The sequence below is a fragment of the Lissotriton vulgaris genome, chromosome 7, assembly GCF_964263255.1.
Source record: "Lissotriton vulgaris chromosome 7, aLisVul1.2, whole genome shotgun sequence".
Taxonomy (NCBI): Eukaryota; Metazoa; Chordata; class Amphibia; order Caudata; family Salamandridae; genus Lissotriton; species Lissotriton vulgaris.
Genome location: NC_141695.1, coordinates 192,219,165 through 192,241,054, shown reverse-complemented (window position 1 = coordinate 192,241,054; position 21,890 = coordinate 192,219,165). Strand labels below are relative to the sequence as shown.

Genomic DNA, 21,890 nt, shown 5'->3' with positions numbered 1-21,890 from the left:
ATGGGATGACCTACCCCTCCAGTACGTGTCTTCAAAAACTACTGCCAGCTACCAGACATCCTCACTCTCCCTTAAGACACTGCAGCTCATTTTTCTGAAATCCCTCCCTGACCATTAGAAATCCTCAGTAGACTGTCACCTTGCCCCCTTACCTCCTTACCTCTGTATTACTCTTAGACATGTCCAGCTATTCTCAGCTTGTCTTGAGACGCCAACATCGGATATTTGAATAGCCTACCTGTGCTCTCAGAGGCTCTTGTTCTGCCCTTAAAATTCATGGAAATGCATTCTTAGCTGAGCTTTAGGTACTCCATATCAGCAGCAGTTGGGCCTCGCAAGATCCTGAGCTTGTTTTCAGTCACTACCTGTGATGTTAAACATGCCCTCAAAAGACTCTTGTTTCATCGTCAGAGACATTAAGCCTGACCTGAGAGCTCCCTTCCAGGGACCACCATCTACCCTTCATCTGGCCTCATGCACCCTCAGCGTCCGGTCATCATCTGGCCAAAACTGTTCTCGTCCTAAGTGACTGTGTGAGAGAAGCTAGGTTGGCCCCTTTGCCTCGCTCTCCTTCCCATTGGCCACTCCCCTTATCTTAATTTCATTCGCAGGCACGACTTGGTATTTGTTTTTGATATTTTGTAGATCTGTTTCTGCAGTTGTTGGTCATTCTCCAGTATTAAATCTTTCATAGATTTACATGCTTGTATCTTCCCCGTCGTCATGGTGGGAGTCTCACGGTAACAGAATGACCATAGCAGTACCATAGAGAAAAACTGCATAGAAAATCCCTTAGGGAAAGACATAATTTGGTAACCAGACCTTCTTATTGTTTGTCCCAAAACTCAGCCAATCAGCAGAAAGCCCTGACATCACACTCCCCAGCAGAGTTCTCCCACCTCAGATTTTCAACCGCCTTCGTGTGAGAAGGAGTCTCCCTGAGCTTTGCTCAGTCCTTTTCCTGAGTGAACTTTTGACCTTTTTCAACTGACAAGTTTCCTTCCGGATTAAGGTATGGTGCTTCATCTAGTATCTTATTATGTCTGAAAGCTCTAAAAGGAGGCTTTTCAGGCCCTGCAGATCTTGTGGAAAAGTTAGACTTTATTCTGAAGATCCACATAAAGACTGCTTATATTGCCTTCATCCCAAGCATGTGGCTAAGCACTGCAAACACTGTAGAACCTTTTCGGCCAAAACTTTGAGGGATAGAGAGGCACGACTTCTGTTGTGGCTTCAAAAGAAGAAGGCCACCTCAGATTCAAATTCAGAGGAAGAATCCTCGAGCCAGTCTTCTAAGAGGAGGAAGTCTTCCACTTCAGAAGAATTAGTGGATCCTAAAAAACAAACAACTAAGGGGAAATAAACTTCTTCATCTTCTCTCCCTCAGACTCCTCTGAAGAAATCCTCAGTTTCAAGGGGAATGTACTGTGCTCCGTCGACGAAGACTGTGGTGTCTCCAGGGCTAGTATCTGTGAAGACGTCGATGACATTGTCGTCGACGACGATGATCTCGACGACGATTGCGGCGTCAACGGTAAAGGACCAAGACTACACCTTCGACTCCGTCGACGGGAAGAGCACCGTCCTCGTCGACGATCACAGCGACGACGACTTCGTCGATGTCCAATTCGTCGATGGCAGTTCCGTCGACAACTTCGGCGACGACCGTTCCGTCGACGACCATTCGATTCTCGACGGCGGGGGCTCAGTCGACGACGACTTTTAAATCACCCAATTCGAAGACTATGATCTCTATCAGATCTTTCCAATAGTCAACGGGCTCGTCTACCGTTAAGAAATCCTCTGACTTTACGGTGTGGACAAAAATTTCTCTGCTTCCTCCGTCAAATTTGCTAGAACTGCAGAAGTCGGATGACGAGGGATCTTCAGGAGTGGCTTACAGTCCTTCTCAGCTGCAGATTAAAAGTCAGGAGACTGTTGAGGAGGAATGCCAGGAGGTGCAAGAAGTTTATTCTTTTAAAGATCGTCCTGAAGCAAAATCTAAGAGATATAAGTCATTTCAAGAATCATATGACTATGAGGAGGAAGATGAATCACATACGGAAGAGAGGGAAGAATCTATCTCAATGCGTGTCTGTCTGGTGACTGATCTACGTCACATGATTGACGGCTACTAGTGTTGTTTTCCCGAAGCTAATACTCCCGCTTCAAATGCTCCAGTCACACCTGCACAGGTGCCAGTAGTTCAGCCTATGCCTACGGTGCAAAAATTGCTATCTCCTCCAGTTGTCACCATACGGGATGACTTTACTTGGAGTGATGGTGAAGACCAGCCAGAAGAAGGAGAACTTCATGATACTCCAGAAGGTGTTGAATGGGTTGAATACATCTTGACCACAGCTCCTTCGCCCTCACCTTCACCAGCGAACTCTCCTCCACAGGACATTGGAGGATTTCATGATATTATGGAGAAAGCAGCCAAAAGGTTTGAGCTCCAAATGCCAGTACAGGAAAGAGAATGTTTCCTATATGATTTCAAGGAGGATTCGGGGAAGTCGGTAAAAGCAATCCCAATCATCCAACATATCTGGGATGAAGGTTTGAAGATCTTAAAAACGCCAGCATCTCCAACCCCATCGCCAACACCAACGACATCTCACCCTCGCAAGATCTGTGTGACGCACTGGCCACCTTCTTCCATCGCAAGATCGCCGACATCCCCGACAGCTTCAACACCCCGCCACTCCAACCACGACAGACCCCACCCCGAACACCACCTGCACTAACCAGCTGACCTCCTGGTTCCACACCAACGACGAAGAGACATGCAAGGTCATGAACTCTATCCACACAGGATCTCCGTCCGACCCCTGCCCTCACCATGTCTTCAACAAAGCAGATGCAATCATCGCACCCCAGCTAAGGAAGATCATCAACACCTCCTTCAACACAGCGACGTTCCCGGAAAGCTGGAAGCACGCCGAAATCAACGCCCTCCTCATGAAGCCAAAGGCGGACCCCAAGGACCTCAAGAACTTCCGGCCCATCTCACTGCTCCCCTTCCTGGCGAAGGTCTTTGAGAAAATCGTCAACATACCGCTGACCCGCCACCTCGAGGACAAAAACATCCTGGACCCATCCCAATCCGGATTCAGACGAAACCACAGCACCAAGACAGCCCTCAACGCCACCACAGACATCAGGCGTCAGCTAGACAACGGCAAAACTTCAGCCCTCATCCTCCTAGACCTGTCAGCCGCATTCGGCACGGTCTGCCACCGCACACTAAGAACACGCCTCCACGAAGCCGAAATCCGAAAGAAAGACCTGGACTGGACCACGTCCTTCCTCTCCGGCAGAACCCAGAGAGTCCGCCTCCCACCCTTCCGATCCGAAGCCACAGACCACATCTGCGTCCTACCCCAGGGCTCATCCCTCAGCACGACCCTGTTCAACGTCTACATGGCCCCCTCGCACAAGTGGCCCGCCAGCACGACCTGAACATCATCTCCTACGCCGACGACACCCAGCTCATCCTCTCTTTCACCAAGGACCCTCACACCGCCAAAACGAACCTCCACGAGGGAATGAAGGCCGTCGCCGAGTGGATGAGAAGCAGCTGCCTGAAACTGAACTCGGACAAGACAGAAGTCCTCATCCTCGGCCCGACTCACTCTGCCTGGAACGATACCTGGTGGCTGACCACACTAGGAACAGTGCCGACACACTCAGACCACGCATGCAACCTTGGATTCATCCTTGACTCCTCCCTCTCCATGTCGAAGCAGGTCAACGCCGTCTCCTCCTCCTGCTACAACACCTTCCGCATGCTTCGCATAATCTACAAGTGGATCCCGTCCGACACCAGAAGAACTGTGACCCAAGCCCCAGTCAGCAGTAGGCTGGACTACGGCAACGCACTCTACGCAGGAATCCCTGCTAAACACCTACGGCAACTGCAACGCATCCAAAACGCCTCCGCCCGCCTGATCCTCAACATCCCTCTTCGCAGCTACATCACCCCCCACCTGAGACCTGCACTGGCTACCCGTCAACAAGAGGATCACCTTCAAGCTCCTCACCCACGCACACAAAGCACTCCACAACACCAGACCAGCCTACCTGAACAACAGACTCAACTTCTACACCCCCGCCGCCAGCTCCGCTCCACCAGCCTTGCCCTCGCCGCCGTCCCGCGCATCCAACGAACAACCTCCGGCGCCAGATCCTTCTCCTTCCTCGCCACTAAGACTTGGAACACCCTCCCCACCCACCTGCGGCAGACCCAGGACCTGCTCACCTTCAGGAGGCTCCTCAAGACCTGGCTCTTCGAGCAGTAGCAGCACCCTCTCCCACCACCCACCCCCTTCCCTCGCGCCTTGAGACCCTCACGGGCAAGTAGTGCGCTCTACAAATTCACTGATTGATTGATTGATTGATCATCGGTGGCGACTTCAGTGCCTAGGATAGAGAAGAAATACCGTGCGCCAGAATCTTCGCCTGCGTGTTTGATTGGGCATCCACGTCCAGAATCCGTGGTAATGCAGGCAGCGCAGAGACAATCTAAAAATCCTGTCTCAACATCGGTAGCTCCTTCTGACAAGGAAGGAAGAAGAATGAATGGAGCAGGGAAGCGTTTTGCAATAATTTGCTGCATCTTCCATCAACGCGGCAAATGCTATGACTCTCATCAGTCGTTATAACAGACAGATGTGGTCCGATATAGCACCATTGTTGGCTCACCTTCCGGAGGATAAAAAAGAGGAACCACCAGCTATTTTACAGGATGGGGCTAGGGCGGCCTCCAAATCCATTGATATTGCTATGGACATCTCTTCAGTGGCGTTTCGTCAAATGTCGGGAGCAGTGGCTCTAAGAAGACAGGGTTGGCTGAAGGCCACTTCTTTTAGACCAGAGGTACAGGCAAAAATCGTTGACATGCCTTTCGACGGAGAGAATCTCTTCAGTAAACACATTGATGATGCTCTCCAAGGAATACATGCGGATACGGACACAGCACGGGCGCTGGGGTCTCTTCAGCAGGGCAGGTTCCAGTCCTTTCGAAAGAGGATCTAGAGGCCATTTCAGCCAAAGATCTTCGTATCAGACCAACAGGTACCAGCCATAGTCAGCAAGGTTATCGTCAATATTCCGGTAACCAACAATATCGTTCCTCAAATTCCTCTTACCATCAGCAATCCAGAGGAAAGAATGCCGCGAGGGGAAAAGCATAGCAAACAAATAGAAGCCAGTGATTTTATCAAGGTGCCCTCCACTTGGTCAGACCCCGGCAACGACCATTATCTCTTTCTTTTTTCGGAACAATGGCTGTCGATAACAGCAGACAGATGGGTACTGGATATAATTCACCAAGGCCATACCCTGGAATTTGTACAGAGGCCCCCCGATCAAACGCCTGTCTTCAGACAACATCTATTAGCTCTCAAAGCAGAAGTATTATCTCTTATAGAAAAAGGGGCATTAGAGGAAGTTCTGTTTCCTCAGCAAGGAAAAGGATTTTACTCATATTTCTTTCTGATAAAGAAAAAATAAACATCGAAATGGAGGCAGGTAATGGATCAGAGGAATCTGAACCAATTCATCAAGAAAATTCAGTTTCGCACGCTTTCACTTCAGGAGGTTCTCTTAGTTCTACGCAAAAAAGATTTCATGGCATCACTGAATCTCTTAGATGAATATTTTCACATTCCGATTCATGTGAAGCACAAAGTATCTGCGATTTGTAGTGGAAGGGCGCCACTACCAATTCAAAGTGCTGCCTTTTCGACTAAAATCGTCTCCAAGGGTCTTTACAAAGTGCATGGCACCAGTGGTAGCTCACCTGAGACTACAAGGGCACCAAATCTTCCCATATCTGGACGATTGGCTTATAAAAGGATCATCTTACAAGGAAGTCCAGATCTCTCTAAAATGCTGCATGGATCTATTTCATTGCTTGGGCCTTCGAGTCCACCTGGAAAGTCGTCCCTAGTGCCTTCGCAATCCCTTCAATTTCTAGGGGCCATGCTTCACACAAAGGAAGCGAAAGCCTACCAGTCAGAGGAGCAAATTCAAAAAATGTTAAACCTGGCATCAACCCTACAGGCAAAAAAGTACACTTCAGTTAGAATATACAAGTCCTTGTTGGGGGTCTTCCTGTATCCCATTGATACCTAATTGCCGTCTACATATGAGACCTTTGCAGGAACTCCTCGACAAGCAGTGGATTCAATCCCAGGGGTCCTTCAAAGATCGGATCTCCATATCTTCTCAAATCCGACAAGCTCTGTCATGGTGGAAGATCAGAAAACATTTAACACAAGGTCTACTATTCGAGCCCCAACATCCCAGTTACGTAATGAGGTCAGATGCTTCCCTTCAAGGTTGCGGGCACATCTCCAGGACCTCGAAATCCAAGGTCATTAGTCCAAGCAAGAAGCTCAACGACATATCAACATATTGGAACTGAAAGCAGTGTTCCTGGGTTTAAAAGCTTTTCTCCCCAGCATACACGATTCTACAGCTATGATAAGAACAGACAGTACAACAACAATGTTCTACCTCTTGAAAGAAGGAGGTAGGAGATCAAAGCTGTTGTCGACAGGTGCAAAAGATTTGGAGATGCTTACTACTTCACAACATCTCCATTCAGGTTCAACATATTCCATGGATAAACAACACAGATATTCTGAGCAGATCAGCTAGTGTGTCTCACGAGTGGGAGGTAGCTCAAAATCCACTTCTAATAGTGTTTAGTCGGTGGGGCACGCCAACGTTAGATTTGTTCGCAGACCAGAACAACTCAAAATGCAAACATTTCGCAAGCAGATTCCCACAGGCGGGATCATGGGGCAATGTGCTGCATCTTCGTTGGACAGGAATGTTCGCTTATGCATTTCCTCCATTCCCTCTGATATCAAGAGTACTTCGGAAAATGAGATCAGAACCATGCCACTTAATCCTGATCGCTCCAGCTTGGCAGAGGCAAGCTTGGTTCTTGGAGCTTCTCCATCTTTCAATAGCTCCCAGCATTCAGTTTCGATATCACAGGACCTGATTTCTATGAACAACGGACAAATTCTCCACCCAAATTTGACATCTCTGAATTTATCAGCATGGAACCACACGAACATGAATTCCAATCTCTAAATATCTTGCAGGAATGCCGAGACATACTGTCTCACACATACTGTCTCAATCTTGGACAGTTTCAACAAACAGAACATATACAGCAAAATGGAAAAGATTTTGCCAGTGGTGTGCATCTCAGGCTTTACACCCCTTCACAGCCTTTCCGGAACAAATTCTGCTGTGTCTTCTCCATTTATCAAAGGCATGTCTTTCTCATGCATCCTTAAAAGTACACTTGGCAGCAATTTCAAGATATAGAAGAGTTCCAAATCGACCATAGCTCTGGTCACAAAGAGTGGTTAAAGAATTTATCAGTGGACTTTTTAGAGTGTTTCTGCCGATTCAAGATCCTCTGATCCCTTGGCACCTTAATACGGTTCTATCGTAACTCATGAAGCTTCCATTCGAACGGGTGCACAAAGCAAATTTACAGTTCCTTTTGTGGAAGACAGCTTTGCTGTTTGCCCTCACATCTGCAAGGAGGGTTAGCGAGATTCAAGCGTTCTCAATTGCAGAACCATTCCTTTAGTTCTGACAAGACAAAGTAATATTGAGGACAAACCCAAAATTCATCCCTAAGGTTCCTTCAATCTTTCATTTAAATGAACCTGTAGTGCTACCTACATTCCTTCGACAGAACCGGAGAGAGCCCTACACTCTCTAGATATTAAGCGATGTTTAAAGTTATACATCGAAAGTACAAAATTGTTTAGAAAAACAAAGCAGTTGTTGGTAGCCTTTTCTGGACCGAGGAAAGGTCTAGCTTTGTCAAGATCAAGTATCTCGAGATAGATTGTATCGGCCATTCTCAAGTGTCACGAGCAGGCTGGGAAACCCCTGTGTTCCAAAGTGCAGGCTCATTCCACCAGGAAGATGGCGACCTCAACGGCCTTGTTTGCAGGAGTGTCTCTTCCAGACATCAGCAGATCAGCGACTTGGAAGAGCGTGCACACTTTTACTAGACACAATTGTCTGGATACTGCGTGGAAAGAGGACACAGCAGTGGGACAAGCAGTTCTTCGGCGTTTATTTCATTAAGGTATTTTTTGTTTCAAACTATATATATGCTTCTTTGTCAAAAAGTGTGTATGTATATATATATATATATATATATTACCTACTGGCGATAGCCAGTAGGTATATATAATTAGGATTTCCGAACATTCTATTGGGAATAACTTTGGCGCCGATTGAGGGATCTGCCTGTAATTTTCCTTAAAATGGTCTCGCTGCGCTCCGCTCCTTCCTTGAAAGTTTCGGGGGGATTCGTGAAGTGGGGGCTGAGAAAAAAGGGGGGTCCCAAAACGTGTTTTCCCCATGTTAATTTCCATAGGACGGTCTGACAAGTCTACAACCCGAACCGCTGTACGGAATTACGCCAAACTTGGCAAAATGGTAGGGACTGGTACGCAGATGTGCCTTTGCTATGTTTGGTAAAATTTGCTCCAGTGGGTTTTATGAAAATTAGGTTCAAAAACACATATATATCTATATGGAGATCGCAGCACCTCCCGCCCTCCCAGGTACTTAAGGGCGTTTCACTAGCTGTGAGGACATTTGCTGAACTCACCCTTGAGGCGGAAAGCCGGGGGTATCTTGCGCTCCCTTGCGCTCTACTGTGACTCGCCAGTGTTGATTTGAAGCGTTGGGATTATTGACTAAAAATAAAAAATTTTAACATTTGTATATATTTTAATAAGTGGCGATTTTAATTATAGCCCCTACCTTAGCGAGATTTACATCGCTAGGACACTCTTCGTGGGTGACGCAGCGCCGCTGTTGCTAGGCGCTGGTCACTTCCCCCAGTAACTGGAGCTGCCATCTTGGGCCGGGGAAGGCTCGCGTTGGAGATCGCAGCACCTCCCACCCTCCTCCCACCTATTGGGATGTATTTAGGTCAAGGGTCGTCCCGTCCGCTAGGACACTCTTCGTGGGTGACGCAGCGCCGCTGTTGCTAGGCGCTGGTCACTTCCCCCAGTAACTGGAGCCACCATCTTGGGCCGGGGAAGGCTCGCGTTGGAGATCGCAGCACCTCCCACCCTCCTCCCACCTATTGGGATGTATTTAGGTCAAGGGTCGTCCCGTCTGCGCAGCGGGCGGGCGCGCCGAAGGCTCACCTAAGGCAAGCCCGTCTGCGCCCGTCCGCGCCGGATCCGGGCCCAGGGCCATGTCCCCTGGCCCTTTTCCATTACCATCCTTGAGAACATATACCTCCTGCCAACTTAGGAGCTACCGACCGTCACAAGATCCCCTATATTCCACATTTGACCCGCATTCATTGGTGGGAAATGCTCATCAATGTTCAAACTGTGATGCTTTAATAGCAACCTATCACACCCTCCCTCACCGGAAACCCAATAAGACTCTTTGTGACTATCTTATGGCCCTCATTAATGTCCGGTCACTGGGTAAACATCGACATGAGATAGCTGAGCTCATGGAAGAAAAACAACTAGACATTTTGTTTTTAACTGAGACCTGGTTGGACAATGCTTCTGAACCGGACTTGGTTATTGCTGTTCCCCATGGGTTCTCAATCCATAGATTGGATAGACAACGTAAGACAGGGGGAGGTATAGCCATAATTGCACGGGACACATATGCGGTCAGAATTGACGAGATACCGCTTCTGTCTTGCGAGGCTCTTCAATTCTCTACCAAACTCACTCCCTCCATAAATTTTAAAGGTATCCTTCTTTACCGTCCTCCAGGACAAAGGTCGGCTTTCATTTCTGACATCAGTCACATTCTTGAAGTATTTGCCTTGGATGGTTCATTAACCATACTAGGCGACTTCAATTTTCACTTCGACAAAACTGAAGATAGTGACACAGTCGCTCTCCAGGCATGCCTAACCACATTCGGCCTTTCCCAACTAGTGAAAGCCCCAACTCATGAAGGAGGCCATATTCTGGATGGTATTTTTTCCAATTTAAACAACCTTCAGGTTTCTGCAATTTTCCCCATTATATGGTCAGATCATTTTGTTATAACGGCCACTTTAACCAGCCATGCCTCAGGAATAGCTATGGAGAATGATAATAACCGTCAGACCTTCTTGGATTGGAAAAATATTGACAGGAATAGCTTACAATCAGCTCTGATTAAAACTAGCCCGACTTTATCACTTGATCCTAATCTCGCCATTACCCAATATAATGAATGGGTTGCATCTGCTGCCACTCGTCTGGTCCAGTCAAAACAAAGCTCTCGAAACAGATCAACCCCATCTGCCCCTTGGTTCTCGGATACACTAAGGACACAGAAGCAGTTGTGTCGGAAGAATGAGAGGAACTGGCGCAGGCACTATTCCGAAGAGGCCAAAATAATTTACAAGCACTCGGTTATCATATACAAAAATATGATCCTAGATGCCAAGAAGAAGTACTTCTCGGAAAAAATTGAACTTTATAAAAATTCAAATAAAGCATTGTTTGAGACAACTAAACAATTGGCTGGTTGTCTACCCAACCTCCAACCTCCCTCCTCCCAACTGTTCTGTGATGCTTTGGCCAACTACTTTTATGACAAAGTTAATGATATCTATGCTGTCTTTGCTAGCTCCGCAAAAACGCCTGTAAATATTACTTCTGAGAAGGCGAGTCCCTCCACAACCGGTCCCTCTTTATCTCAGTTTAAGGAGGTCTCTATTACTCAGGTCAGGGATTTTTTGTCACCTATTAAATCAGGCTCTGCCCTTGACCCATGCCCTTTTAAAGTATTGCTACCAGTTTTGGAAGTTCTGCTCCCAGCCATCACTAATATATGTAATACTTTGATTACCACAGGAGTCTACCCCGCTGACCTAAAAAAGACATTACTGAAGCCACTGCTGAAAAAACCAAATTTAGACAGGATTGAGCTCAAGAACTATCGACCGATTGCCAATTTGCCCATCTTGGCCAAAGTTGTCGAAAAGGCCTTAAACGCCCAACTGTCAGCCTTTATAGAACTCCATCATTTTTTGGATGATTCTCAGTTTGGTTTTCGCCAACATCATGGGACGGAGACGGCCCTGATCAAGGCCACAGAGGATATCCGAATCATTCGTGATGCGGGTGGCACTGCGGTCTTGATATTGTTGGACCTTTCAGCAGCATTCGACACGGTCGATCATGCTATTTTGATCGACCGTGTCGAAGATCTGGGGATTAAGCATAAGGCTAAGACCCTACTGGCATCCTTCCTTGCCGGAAGGACTCAGGTGGTCACCATAGGGCCTTTTCAATCTACCACCCTGTCCCTGCCATGCGGAGTCCCCCAAGGCTCATCCCTGAGTCCGACACTTTTTAATATATACGTGTCGGACCTTGCCAACACCATCAGAGCTCATGGGAAGAGCCTTACTTCCTATGCTGACGATACCCAGTTGGTCTTGGCCATCAGAAATGACGGACAAAAAGTGGCTGATAACTCCAATCTGGGCATGCAGGCTATAGGAAGTTGGATGGCCGCCAACTACCTCAAATTGAACTCGGATAAGTCCGAGGTGGTCATCTTTGGACACTTATCCCCAGATTGGTCTTCCCGCTGGTGGCCACAGTCCATGGGTTCACCGCCCACCCCAGTCAGCAAGGTGAGGAACCTGGGTGTCATGGTTGATGACAGGCTTACTTTTCTCCCTCATGCAAATCAGATTGCCTCCTCCGCATTTTATAAACTACGAATTATCAAAAAAATCCTCCCTTTTCTCCCTACTTCAGCTGGCAAAACCTTGATCACGTCCTTGGTCTTATCCACCTTGGACTATTGTAATGCTCTATTCTTGAATGCCCAAGAGAGAGTCCTCAACAAGCTGCAGACTATTCAAAATGCCGCTGCCCGACTGTTGGGTAACATCCCCAAATTCCAATCAGTCTCGAGCACTATCAGAGAGTTGCATTGGCTCTCCATTAGGAACAGAGCTAAGTTTAAGGCTCTGTGCATTGTCTATAAGGCACTGCACAACCAGGGACCGGCCTTTCTGACTCAACAACTCATCCCCTACCGGCCCGCTCGGTCCCTGCGGTCCTCTGACCTCTTCCAGCTGGAAGTACCCCGTACCAAACTGGTCTCATGGGGTGACAGAAGATTTCTTGTTTCCGCACCCAAGCTCTGGAACTCCTTGCCGCTAATCATAAAGAACAGTCCCTCTTTGTGGTCCTTTCGAAAACAACTCAAAACTTGGTTATTTGACCAATAAGTAGATCCTCCTTTAGGGCTGAATTTAGCAGATATCAGCGCCGACATGCCCAAGGGCCTTTGTAGCGCTTTACAAATGTTTAAATAAATAAATATGAGCTTACGGGTCAGCGCACCGTACGCGTACCGTACGCCCGCGACCCTGATAGGCTGGCAGTCGACTGTCAACATTCCAAACTGTCCAAACCAGGAAGAGTTGGCCACCATCTTGTTTCTCAGGAGAACTGAGGCACAAGAGAGCCCAAAACAAGAGTGGAAAACACGAAAAGGGGGGATTGTAGAGACCCCCCCATTCCCCTAGCCCTTCTCAGGGCTTCCCAATAGGACCCCCAAGGGCATAAAAAAAAAAAAAAAAATATCGCGGGGTGCGTGCACGGTACGCGTACAGGTCCGCGTACGTATGCGTACCGTGCGCGTACCCCGTGATTTCATTAAAAAAAAGTTTGCCCTTGGGGGATCTTCTGGGACAGCCTGAGAAGGGCTGGGGGTCAGGGGGTCTCTACCCTGTCCCCTTTTTGCGTTTTCCACTCTTGTTTTGTGCTCTCTTGTGCCTCAGTTCTACTGAGAAATGAGATGGCTGCTCAGGTGGCACCAGAAGGATATTAACATATAAAAATGTTATTCGCTAATAGAATTTGCATTTACAAAACCTTTGAAGTTTTTTTTAAAAAAAATAGGTTTCACGCCAGATATAGTTAGAAATTAGCACTTAAAAAACCTTGCAAATGTACTGAAAAAACCATAGGTTTCAGGCCATATATAGTTAGGAACTAGCATTTAAAAAACCTTGCAAATTCAATGAAAAAACCATAGGTTTCAGGCCATATATAGTTAGGAATTAGCACTTAAAAAACCTTGCAAATTCAATGAAAAAACCATAGGTTTCAGGCCATATATAGTTAAGAATTAGCATTTAAAAAACCTTGCAAATTCACTTAAAAAACCATAGGTTTCAGGCCTTATATAGTTAGGAATTCACATTTAAAAAACCTTGCAATTTCACTTAAAAACCATAGGTTTCAGGCCTTATATAGTTAGGAATTAGCCTTTAAAAAACCTTGCAAATTCACTTAAAAAACCATAGGTTTCAGGCCTTATATAGTTAGGAATTAGCTTTAAAAAAAACTTTGAAATTCACTGAAAAAAAAGTTTTAGGGGTGTTATAGTTTTCTGGACATTTCACTCATACAAAACCATTGAAATTGCTCCTATATAGTTAGTTGAACTAACTATATTTCGCGCACCCGCAATGCACTGCTGATGATGTCACATATTAGATCATTCATGACATGGTCGGTGACATCACTGATGACATCTCAAATGACATCACTGATGACATCACTGTATCTGGCAGTATAATAAATGATTAAACATGAAATAATTATACAAGCAAAATTCTATCATAGAGGTCAGCATCTCGCTATGTTGTTTGTAGATCGGGTCTCTAGTAGATAAATAATATTTGATTGCATTGATTCCATCGTCATGGGAGATACTCGTGTACAATGAGGACACGTCTAGGGCCAGCAATAAAAATTCTTCATGCCAAGTGAAATTCCTGTTTTTGTTTATAAAATCACTTGTGTCCTTGATGTACGAAGGTAACGACTTGACATAGTCCTGCAAAAAATAATCTACATTTACAGAGGTTTTTTCCAGAATGCTATTGATTGCACTTATGATCGGACGTCCTGGTAGCTTTTTTTCATCCTTATGGATTTTCGGGATGAAGTACATTGTTGGCACAACTGGGTTTTTGTTGGTTAGTGTGTGTGAGTGAGAGTGAGTGAGTGAGTAAATATATATATATATATATATTCACTCACTCTCACTCACACACACTCTTCCTCGTTCCAGAGCCCCAGACTCTTCAGGGCGGCCTCACACAATGGGCACGGAGCAGCCCATCAAAAACACACGTCACACAAACACCGTGAGGCCCAATACTGTGAAATTGGCTTTATTTCCAAAATCCAGCAGCGCCAGTTTCCATTGCCTTGATCACAGACTGGAACACAAGCACCCAGGTGCGCTTGGCCGTACTTTAACAAATTGCATCAGGTGACTGACATCACCATACTACTAATCCCACAGTGCATTGTAAATGTATTTTTAAATGCAAGCTGGAACCCCAAAGATGTTAAGTCCTTCGTGGTGATTATTTCAAAATACAAGCACTGTTGTTGCTGTGGGGTTATCTTTAAAAAGGTGAGTTTGTACATACCGCAAATGTTCTCATGGCATGTTACATTCAGGAAAGATAGCTTTTCACTGCACGATCATAACAGGATATCGTCCTGTTTGAATCTTTCATGCGCCGTTCTTTTTTTTCTCTAGTGGCATTCCTTAGTAGGTTGAAGGCGCAAGTGAGTCAGGCTCCTCCATTAAACATTCAGAAAAGCATTTTCCCGTTCCGGAACCCCAAACTCTTCAGGGCGGCCTCACACAATGGGCACGGAGCAGCCCATCAAAAACACACAGGTCACACAAACACAGTGATTGCCAATACTGTGAAAGTGACTTTATTTCCAAAATCCAGCAGTGCCAGTTTCCATTTGTCTATTATTTCAGCACCATTGCCTTGATCACAGACTGGAACACAAGCGCACAGGTGCTCTTGGGCGTACTTTAACTAATTGCATCACACCTGGGCGTTAGACAAATGGAAACTGGCACTGCTGGGTTTTGGAAATAAAGCCACTTTCACAGTATTGGGCCTCACGGTGTTTGTGTGATATATGGATAATTATAGTGGTTTATGAACAAATATTGATTTATGCACTATTTTAGTACTGTTTAGTACTCACTTTCGTAGTTTACAGAAATTATTTATTAACCCCGTCGATGCTCATGACGGAACGTTTCCGTTATGAGCGTCGGTTGGCCTGTGCTCATGACGGAACCGTTCCGTCATGAGCCCGTTGGCTCAATAGAACGTTCAGCACAGCGCAGGAATCTGCGCCGCGCTGATGTGGTTAATTCTGGATGGTGTCCAATGGATTTTACATCACAAGGTTTAGGAGCAGAGCCCAGAGTTCTTAGGGTTCTATCCTGGATACGCTACGAGGCTTATGTACTACTTGCTACTCCGATACAAGTATGTGAATCTATGAAAGATTCAATACTGGAGAAAAAAGTAGTTTCTTACCTGTACACTATGGTTCTCCAGTATTATCTTTCATAGACTCGCATGCGCCCGCTCACCTCCCCGTTTCTCAGGTAGAACATTTTACCTCCGGATATATCCATGTCTCTCACTTGGGGCTGGAAATCTGAGGTAGAAGAGCTCTGCTGGGGAGTGTGATGTCAGGGCTTTCTGCTGATTGGCTGAGTTTTGGACCAAACAATAAGGAGGTCTGGTTACCAAATTATGTCATTCCCTATGGGATTTTCTATGAAGTTTCTCTCTATGGTACTGCTATGGTCATTCTGTTACCGTGAGACTCCCACCATGACGAACGGGAAGATACAAGCATGTGAATCTATGAATTATAATACTGGAGAACCATAGTGTACAGGTAAGTAACTCGTTTTTTACAGACTCTACCATTGTACCGAAACCTGTCGGAATCGTATTCTGTCATAATTAGTCCTGAATGCAACCATGCAGCTCTTTCGGATCAGAGGCTGCCCCGGGTGCTAGTTAAATAAAACCTTATTACTTACTCAGTGGCCCAATCTTGACCTTCAAAACATCCACTGATCTGCTTACCAAGATGGAATAACATTTAAAATGTTTTCGGATTGATAATTGCAATTGTTGGTTTTAATTTACGGTATCCATTCATTAGTTTTATTCTCTGTCACATTTGCTTCTGTAAACCATGCATAGCTATCTCCCAACGATTGACATATTTGTGTGTTTATTCCTTTTTAGGCCATAGATGATGACTGCAATCAAACTGGACAGATGACTGCAGCCTTGCTGGACTGGCCCCAGGTGTGTGATTGGGGTATATTGGCCTTTGATTTTCATGTTATGTTATAACGATTTATACAGTGCACAGCTACTCAGAGAGTGTCCCGGCACTCAGGCTTAAGGCACCAAACATAAAAAACTAGACTTACTGCATGAAAAGCCACATATTTCGTTTCTTCTTGACAACAGCAAGCTCACTCACTATGCGGAGGATTCTCTGAAGTTTATTCCAAGTGAGCGGCCCTAGATAGGAGAAGGATCTACCACCCATTCTAAGTTGGTGGATCCAAGGCACTCTTGCCAAGGGAACGGAGGAAGATTGCAGAGTCACAGCTTGGGTGTATTCATGAATCTTCTCTCAGAGATGACCAGCTCCAGAGTTGTGAAAGGCCTTATACATTAATACCATGGCCTTAAATTCCACCCTCTTTTTTTACAGGGAGCCAATGAAGGGCCTTCAGGTGGGTAGACATGTGAGTCCTAGTTGGAAGTTTAAGTAGAAGTCTTGTTCCTGAATTGTGCACCAACTGAAGTCTGTTACGAAGGTAATCAGGGAGTCCGAGATAAAGGGCATTCCCATAATCCAGTCTCATCATGATTAGAGCCTGGATAGCCTTTTTGTAGGCAATCTCGGACAAGAGAGGTATAAATCTTTTCAGCATACGAAGAGTGCTGAAGTATGAGCAAATTAAAGCTTTCTGCAGTTTTAAATAGAGTGTGCTGTCAGATTTAATGCCTATATTCTTCACAGAATTCTGAAGAGGCCCTGGCTGCGGTTCATCTTTAGGCCAGCAAGTTCTCAACAAGTTTGGAGGGGCATCTCCGTGTTGTCCGCTCGTGATTTCAATTGGTGCCTGGCCAACCACTGAAACACCTTAGCAAGACATTTAGAGATGAGCTTGCCGTCCGTCTCCTCTCCCTTACCACAGGAGAAGAAAAGCTGCGTATCATCAGTGTAAGAAATTACCTTTGCACCCATTGACTCTGTCAAGATTGCCATAGCTGTGAGGTAAACGTTGAACAGGGTGGGACTTATAGCAGATCCCTGGGGTATGCTCACAGTCAGAGGTCTAGCTTTCGAAGAAATGGGGGCAGCCATACTTCTTAGCTTTGATTGCTCAAAAAAGAGGTCAGCCATTTCAAGGCAATGTTTCTGATCCCTATCACTTGAAGGCATTCCAGTAGTTTTAAATGGGGCACCATGTGGATAACTGCAGTTAGGTCCAACATGATCAGAATGGCCTTGCCTCCCTTGTCAAGAGTGCTTTTGACATGCTCCACTATTTCCAGAAGCGCTATCTCAGAGCTAAAGTGGGGTCGAAAACCTGATTGACTGGGATGTAATATTTTGTTATCTTCCAGGTATTGGGACATTTGCCGGTTGACTTCCTTCTCCAAAATTGTGGTGGAGACAGGGAAGACGGAGATGGGCCTATAGTTTGCCAGTTGCTTTGGATCAGTCGAAATTGTTATGTTTATTCTTGTGTACTCATCAGAAATGCTGCAAAACTAGCCTCTCGGGAAAGCGCCCAATGCCCGCTACGGTCTGTCCTGCCCTGGATCCTTTGACTCTTATAGCCCACTTCATTGTCCTGGGTAAAGGAGGGAGCAGGTCCAGTCATTCAGGTCTCCTCTAATTTTGCACACCGCAGGTCCAGTTCTGTTCTTCCTCCGGTTGCTCTGTGTTTTGAAGTGGGTGCATAGAGATGCCACATTTATGGCCGACAGGAACTAGTGGGTGGGAATGGCACCTGGTCACACCCTAACCAATGGGATAGATGTTCCCAGGGCAACCCTACCCACTTTGGGCATTTTCAAGATGGGAAACGTTTTTATCAACACTAAACGTGGGCTGTGAGGGCTTGGTGTGTGTGGGGGGAGTGTGCTGTAGTAATCCTGGTGTCCTCCCACATCTAATTCCAAAATCCAGTTTGACAACCACTAAACCCCTGCTAAATGGAGAAACAGAAGTCTGGTAAAAACAAAAGCTGAATTTTCGAGCAACTAGGCAGTGAGTACTCCAGAATCGTCTTGGCAGCTTGTTCTGTACCTTCTTAGTGTACCCCTAGTGTTATGTGTAAACCCATCAGATCTGTCAAACAGGATTTGACATTTCAGAAGGATTTTATACTGTAGTGGGAAAGTGGATGCCCACAGCCGCCTCTCTGCATATTCTATGAGGTTCAGAGGAGTTATGTCATGTTATGTAATAGCAATCTTATAAAGCGCACGTTAGCCATGAGGTCTCTTGGCACTGGCAGCAAGGCAACAACTAGCATCCGGGTTCGACATAGTCTTGTCGGACCTGTCAGGTTTTCAAAAATTTCCTGAAATTCCCATAATTGAATACTGATCTAATGTCCGAAGGGAGAGTGTTCCATGTGAGGGGTTCTAATACAGAAAAGCTGGCTCCTCCTAGTCTTTTTCCTTTACTTCTTGCCACTGTGAGTAAATTGAGGTGAGCCGATCTATAATGGCGAGTTGGAGAATAGCACTGAGTTCTGGAAAATACGAAAACAAGGCATTTGCCGTAAAGAGCCTTCAAAATAGTGCAGGCAGTAATAAAACAAAAAAGTCCTCTGGGCCACTGGGAGCCAATGTAGCTTTTTCATAAGCGGTTTAGTGTGACAGTGTTGTAGCTGACAGAAGATCAGCCAGGCTGCTTGCGTTTGCATTAGTTGCAGCCTGTAGCTTAAGAAACTGTGGAGTCCCAAGTAATGTACATTGCCATAGTCAAACGGTGATATCGTGAGGACGATCATATTTGAATAGTCGCTTCCTCCGTGAAATATCTCTTGATTTTTCTTATTTTCCTGAGTTGAAAGTGGCAAGAGGATGAAATGGCACTAATCTGTTGTTTGAGTGATGAATCCTCATCGATTAAAATTCCCAAGGCTTTTCACTGCTCTCCTAGGCGTGGGGGGAGAATCTAATTCGGGCGACCAAAAGGAGGGATTCCATTTGATCCAGTTATTTTTCGTTACTACCACTTTTGTATTTTTGGAGTTTAACTTAAGCTGGTAAAAATTCATCCAGTCCTGGATATAAATCTTGGTGTTTTGAAAGAATGCCTTAGATTCAATGGTGTTGTCAGTGGTAAAAATCCGCTTTATATCATCAGCATATTTAAATATTTTCACGTTTTTCTTCTGAAGGGAGTGTATTAAAGGACTAATGTAGAGGTTAAGCTAGTGGGGATAAGGATGATCCCTGAGGTACACCACAGTCCAAATGAATCTTGGCAGAGCGATAAGGGGGAAGAGAGACTGACTAAGTCTGTTACTTGAGAAAGGAATCCAATCACTAAAGGGCAGTGTCCCACAGTCCTTCATCATATTATCCATAACAGCGAGGATGACTGTCTCAGGTGAATGGGCAGGACGAAAACCTGCCTGGTGGGAGTTAAGGAAACCGGACTCCTCCAGAAAGGAGCAAAGATGTTGAGCTGCTCAAGACTCTAGTAATTTAGCTAAGTAGGGAAGCAAGGAGATTGGTCTATAGTTCCTAAGTATGGTGGGGTCATTCCCAGTTATTTTAAGGGGGGCAGTGCCACTGCCTCCTTGAAAGAATTGGGAATCTTGCTTTGAGTAAGACATAAATTAAAGAGCGAAATCGCTATGTCAGGTAGTATGTAAAGATTGTTTTTTTGACATCAGGCGGACAGATCTTATTGTGCGAGCCTGTTTTGAATGTGGCCTTCAGTTCAAAAAGACACTCTTTGCTGATGACTGGAAATGCAGAAAGAGACTTAGGTTTCTATCTTCTGGTAGAGTGCTAAAGGTTTATTTTCTCAATGAAGAACATGTTCAATTCATCACAAAGATTTTGAGTGGGGATCACTGGTAGCGAACGTCTGTTAGGATTGGAGAGTTCTCTGACCGTCTCGAAGGTAACTTTCAACTTTTTTTCTGAATGCAGGATTTTGTTAGAAACAAAGGTTGATTTTGCCTGTAAGAATGCTTTTTGGTATGTTTTTAGACATTGGACAACTAAGTCTCTGTTTTCATGCGAACAAGTGATTCGCCATTTACATTCTGCCTGCTGGAGTTTTGCTGCCTTCAACTCTGCGGAGAACCACTTGAAAGCTTAGTGGCGGTGGGTAGGCTGTGTTTTCCGCAGGGGGCAATGCGAGTTGCTGGCTTTCGTTAGCCAGTCCGCTATTGCTTCCTCATAACCTGCCAGGTTCACAGTAGGAGTAGGAGGCGTCAGGAGCAGTGTGTTACAAAACGAGTTAAGCTCAGTGCCATTCCAGTTTCTAGCGAAAGTGCCCGGGCGAGAGAGGAGTTTAGGTAAAGCTAGCTCTTTTATGGTGAAGTGAATAAGGTGATGGTCAGGCTGTATACAAGGGGAGAGGTTAAGATTAGTTATAAATAGATTGGAAACCAGACTTGATCTATGGTGTGACCTTTAATGTGTGTTGGTACAAAAATATGTTGGTCAAGGTTTAGGGTTGATAACAGGTTGGTCAGGTCTAGTGCCATTTGACCACCGGTGGCTTCATTCGGCCACCAACGAGAAGAATTTTTGCAAAGTCCATGGCTAGCTCAGATGGTGATGCAGCCACAAATTGGGTGTAGTTCTGCATATGTCCCGGCAGTCTGTCCATCAGGACTGATGGCAGTGCGAATGCAGGAGAGTCGAGTTTAATCACAACGTTGTCCACCCCAGGGAGTGGTAATGGGGGAAGTTTGTCATTTGTAAGTTGTTTAACAATTTCCACCACCCCACCACCTTTCTTCCCCTAGGGACGATTTAGTGTTAAGCAAATAGAAATCTTCTGGGAGGGCTGCCAGAATTCATTCTTCACAGAAAAGGGGAGAGGGTCGAAAACAACTCTACCACCCCGAACCCCCTAGTATCACATGTAAACTCATAAAGGGGTAGCGAGAACCAGACCTTGAGTGAATAAATAAACAAGCAGTGGCACAATTATGTGTTTTGAAAAACTTCCCTCACTCACACACAAATGTGTGTGACATGCTTCCTCATCGGGTCTGTTACAAAACGCCCTGGCATAGCCACACACAGGGCGGAGCATAGGGAGGGGTAAACACAAAACACAATAAAAGAGACAAACGCAAAAGTGACAAACAGTGATCACAGATAAAGTGTTAGCCCAAGACTGGGTTAAGTGATAGAAAAAGGTGCAGTAAAGATTAAAACTGGCTCATAGATACCTGTCAAACCTTTATTCATAGGTTCCAAGGTCAGGATTAAAAATGAATAAAGGATGGGAAGTGTTTATAAAGGAAATCAAGTTCCTAAAACACCCCTCCTAAAACTGCGAAAGTCAACATGTCTCGACCGTATTATAGTGCCCACATTCAACAGGTCACGCGGTCTTCTTCAGGTCATCTATCCGTCCCAGTCTTGTCTCCCCCCTTACCTTAGTCCGGCAATAAGGAGGTAAGAACGATCAAGTAGATCAAAACTATGTGGAGGTCAATTCCGCCATCACGGAATGCAAATACTGTGGAGAGATGTAAAACCAGTCTAGCAGTATATTTTTGTGCATCTAGTCATTGTTAATATACTCGTATTTCAATTGTTAAATCCCTCCATGATTAGATATTATAACACAAAATTGACGTTTCAGGTCTCCCCATTAGCATAATATTTAAATATTAATGCCCCCTCGCCACATAGTGGCTCTCATTATTAAAATAAAATAGACGTGTTTCATAAATATTATTATTAT

General features: G+C 45.5%; 1 protein-coding gene across 1 annotated transcript in view; it reads left to right on the top strand.

Annotated features, from left to right (window-relative positions):
• Positions 1-21,890, top strand: part of ETFB (electron transfer flavoprotein subunit beta) — a 510,595-nt gene that overhangs the window by 217,715 nt on the left and 270,990 nt on the right. The window contains exon 4 of the mRNA XM_086929920.1: positions 16,151-16,213. Coding sequence (XP_086786046.1) covers positions 16,151-16,213 — 63 coding nt within the window. The remainder of the gene's footprint in view (positions 1-16,150; positions 16,214-21,890) is intronic.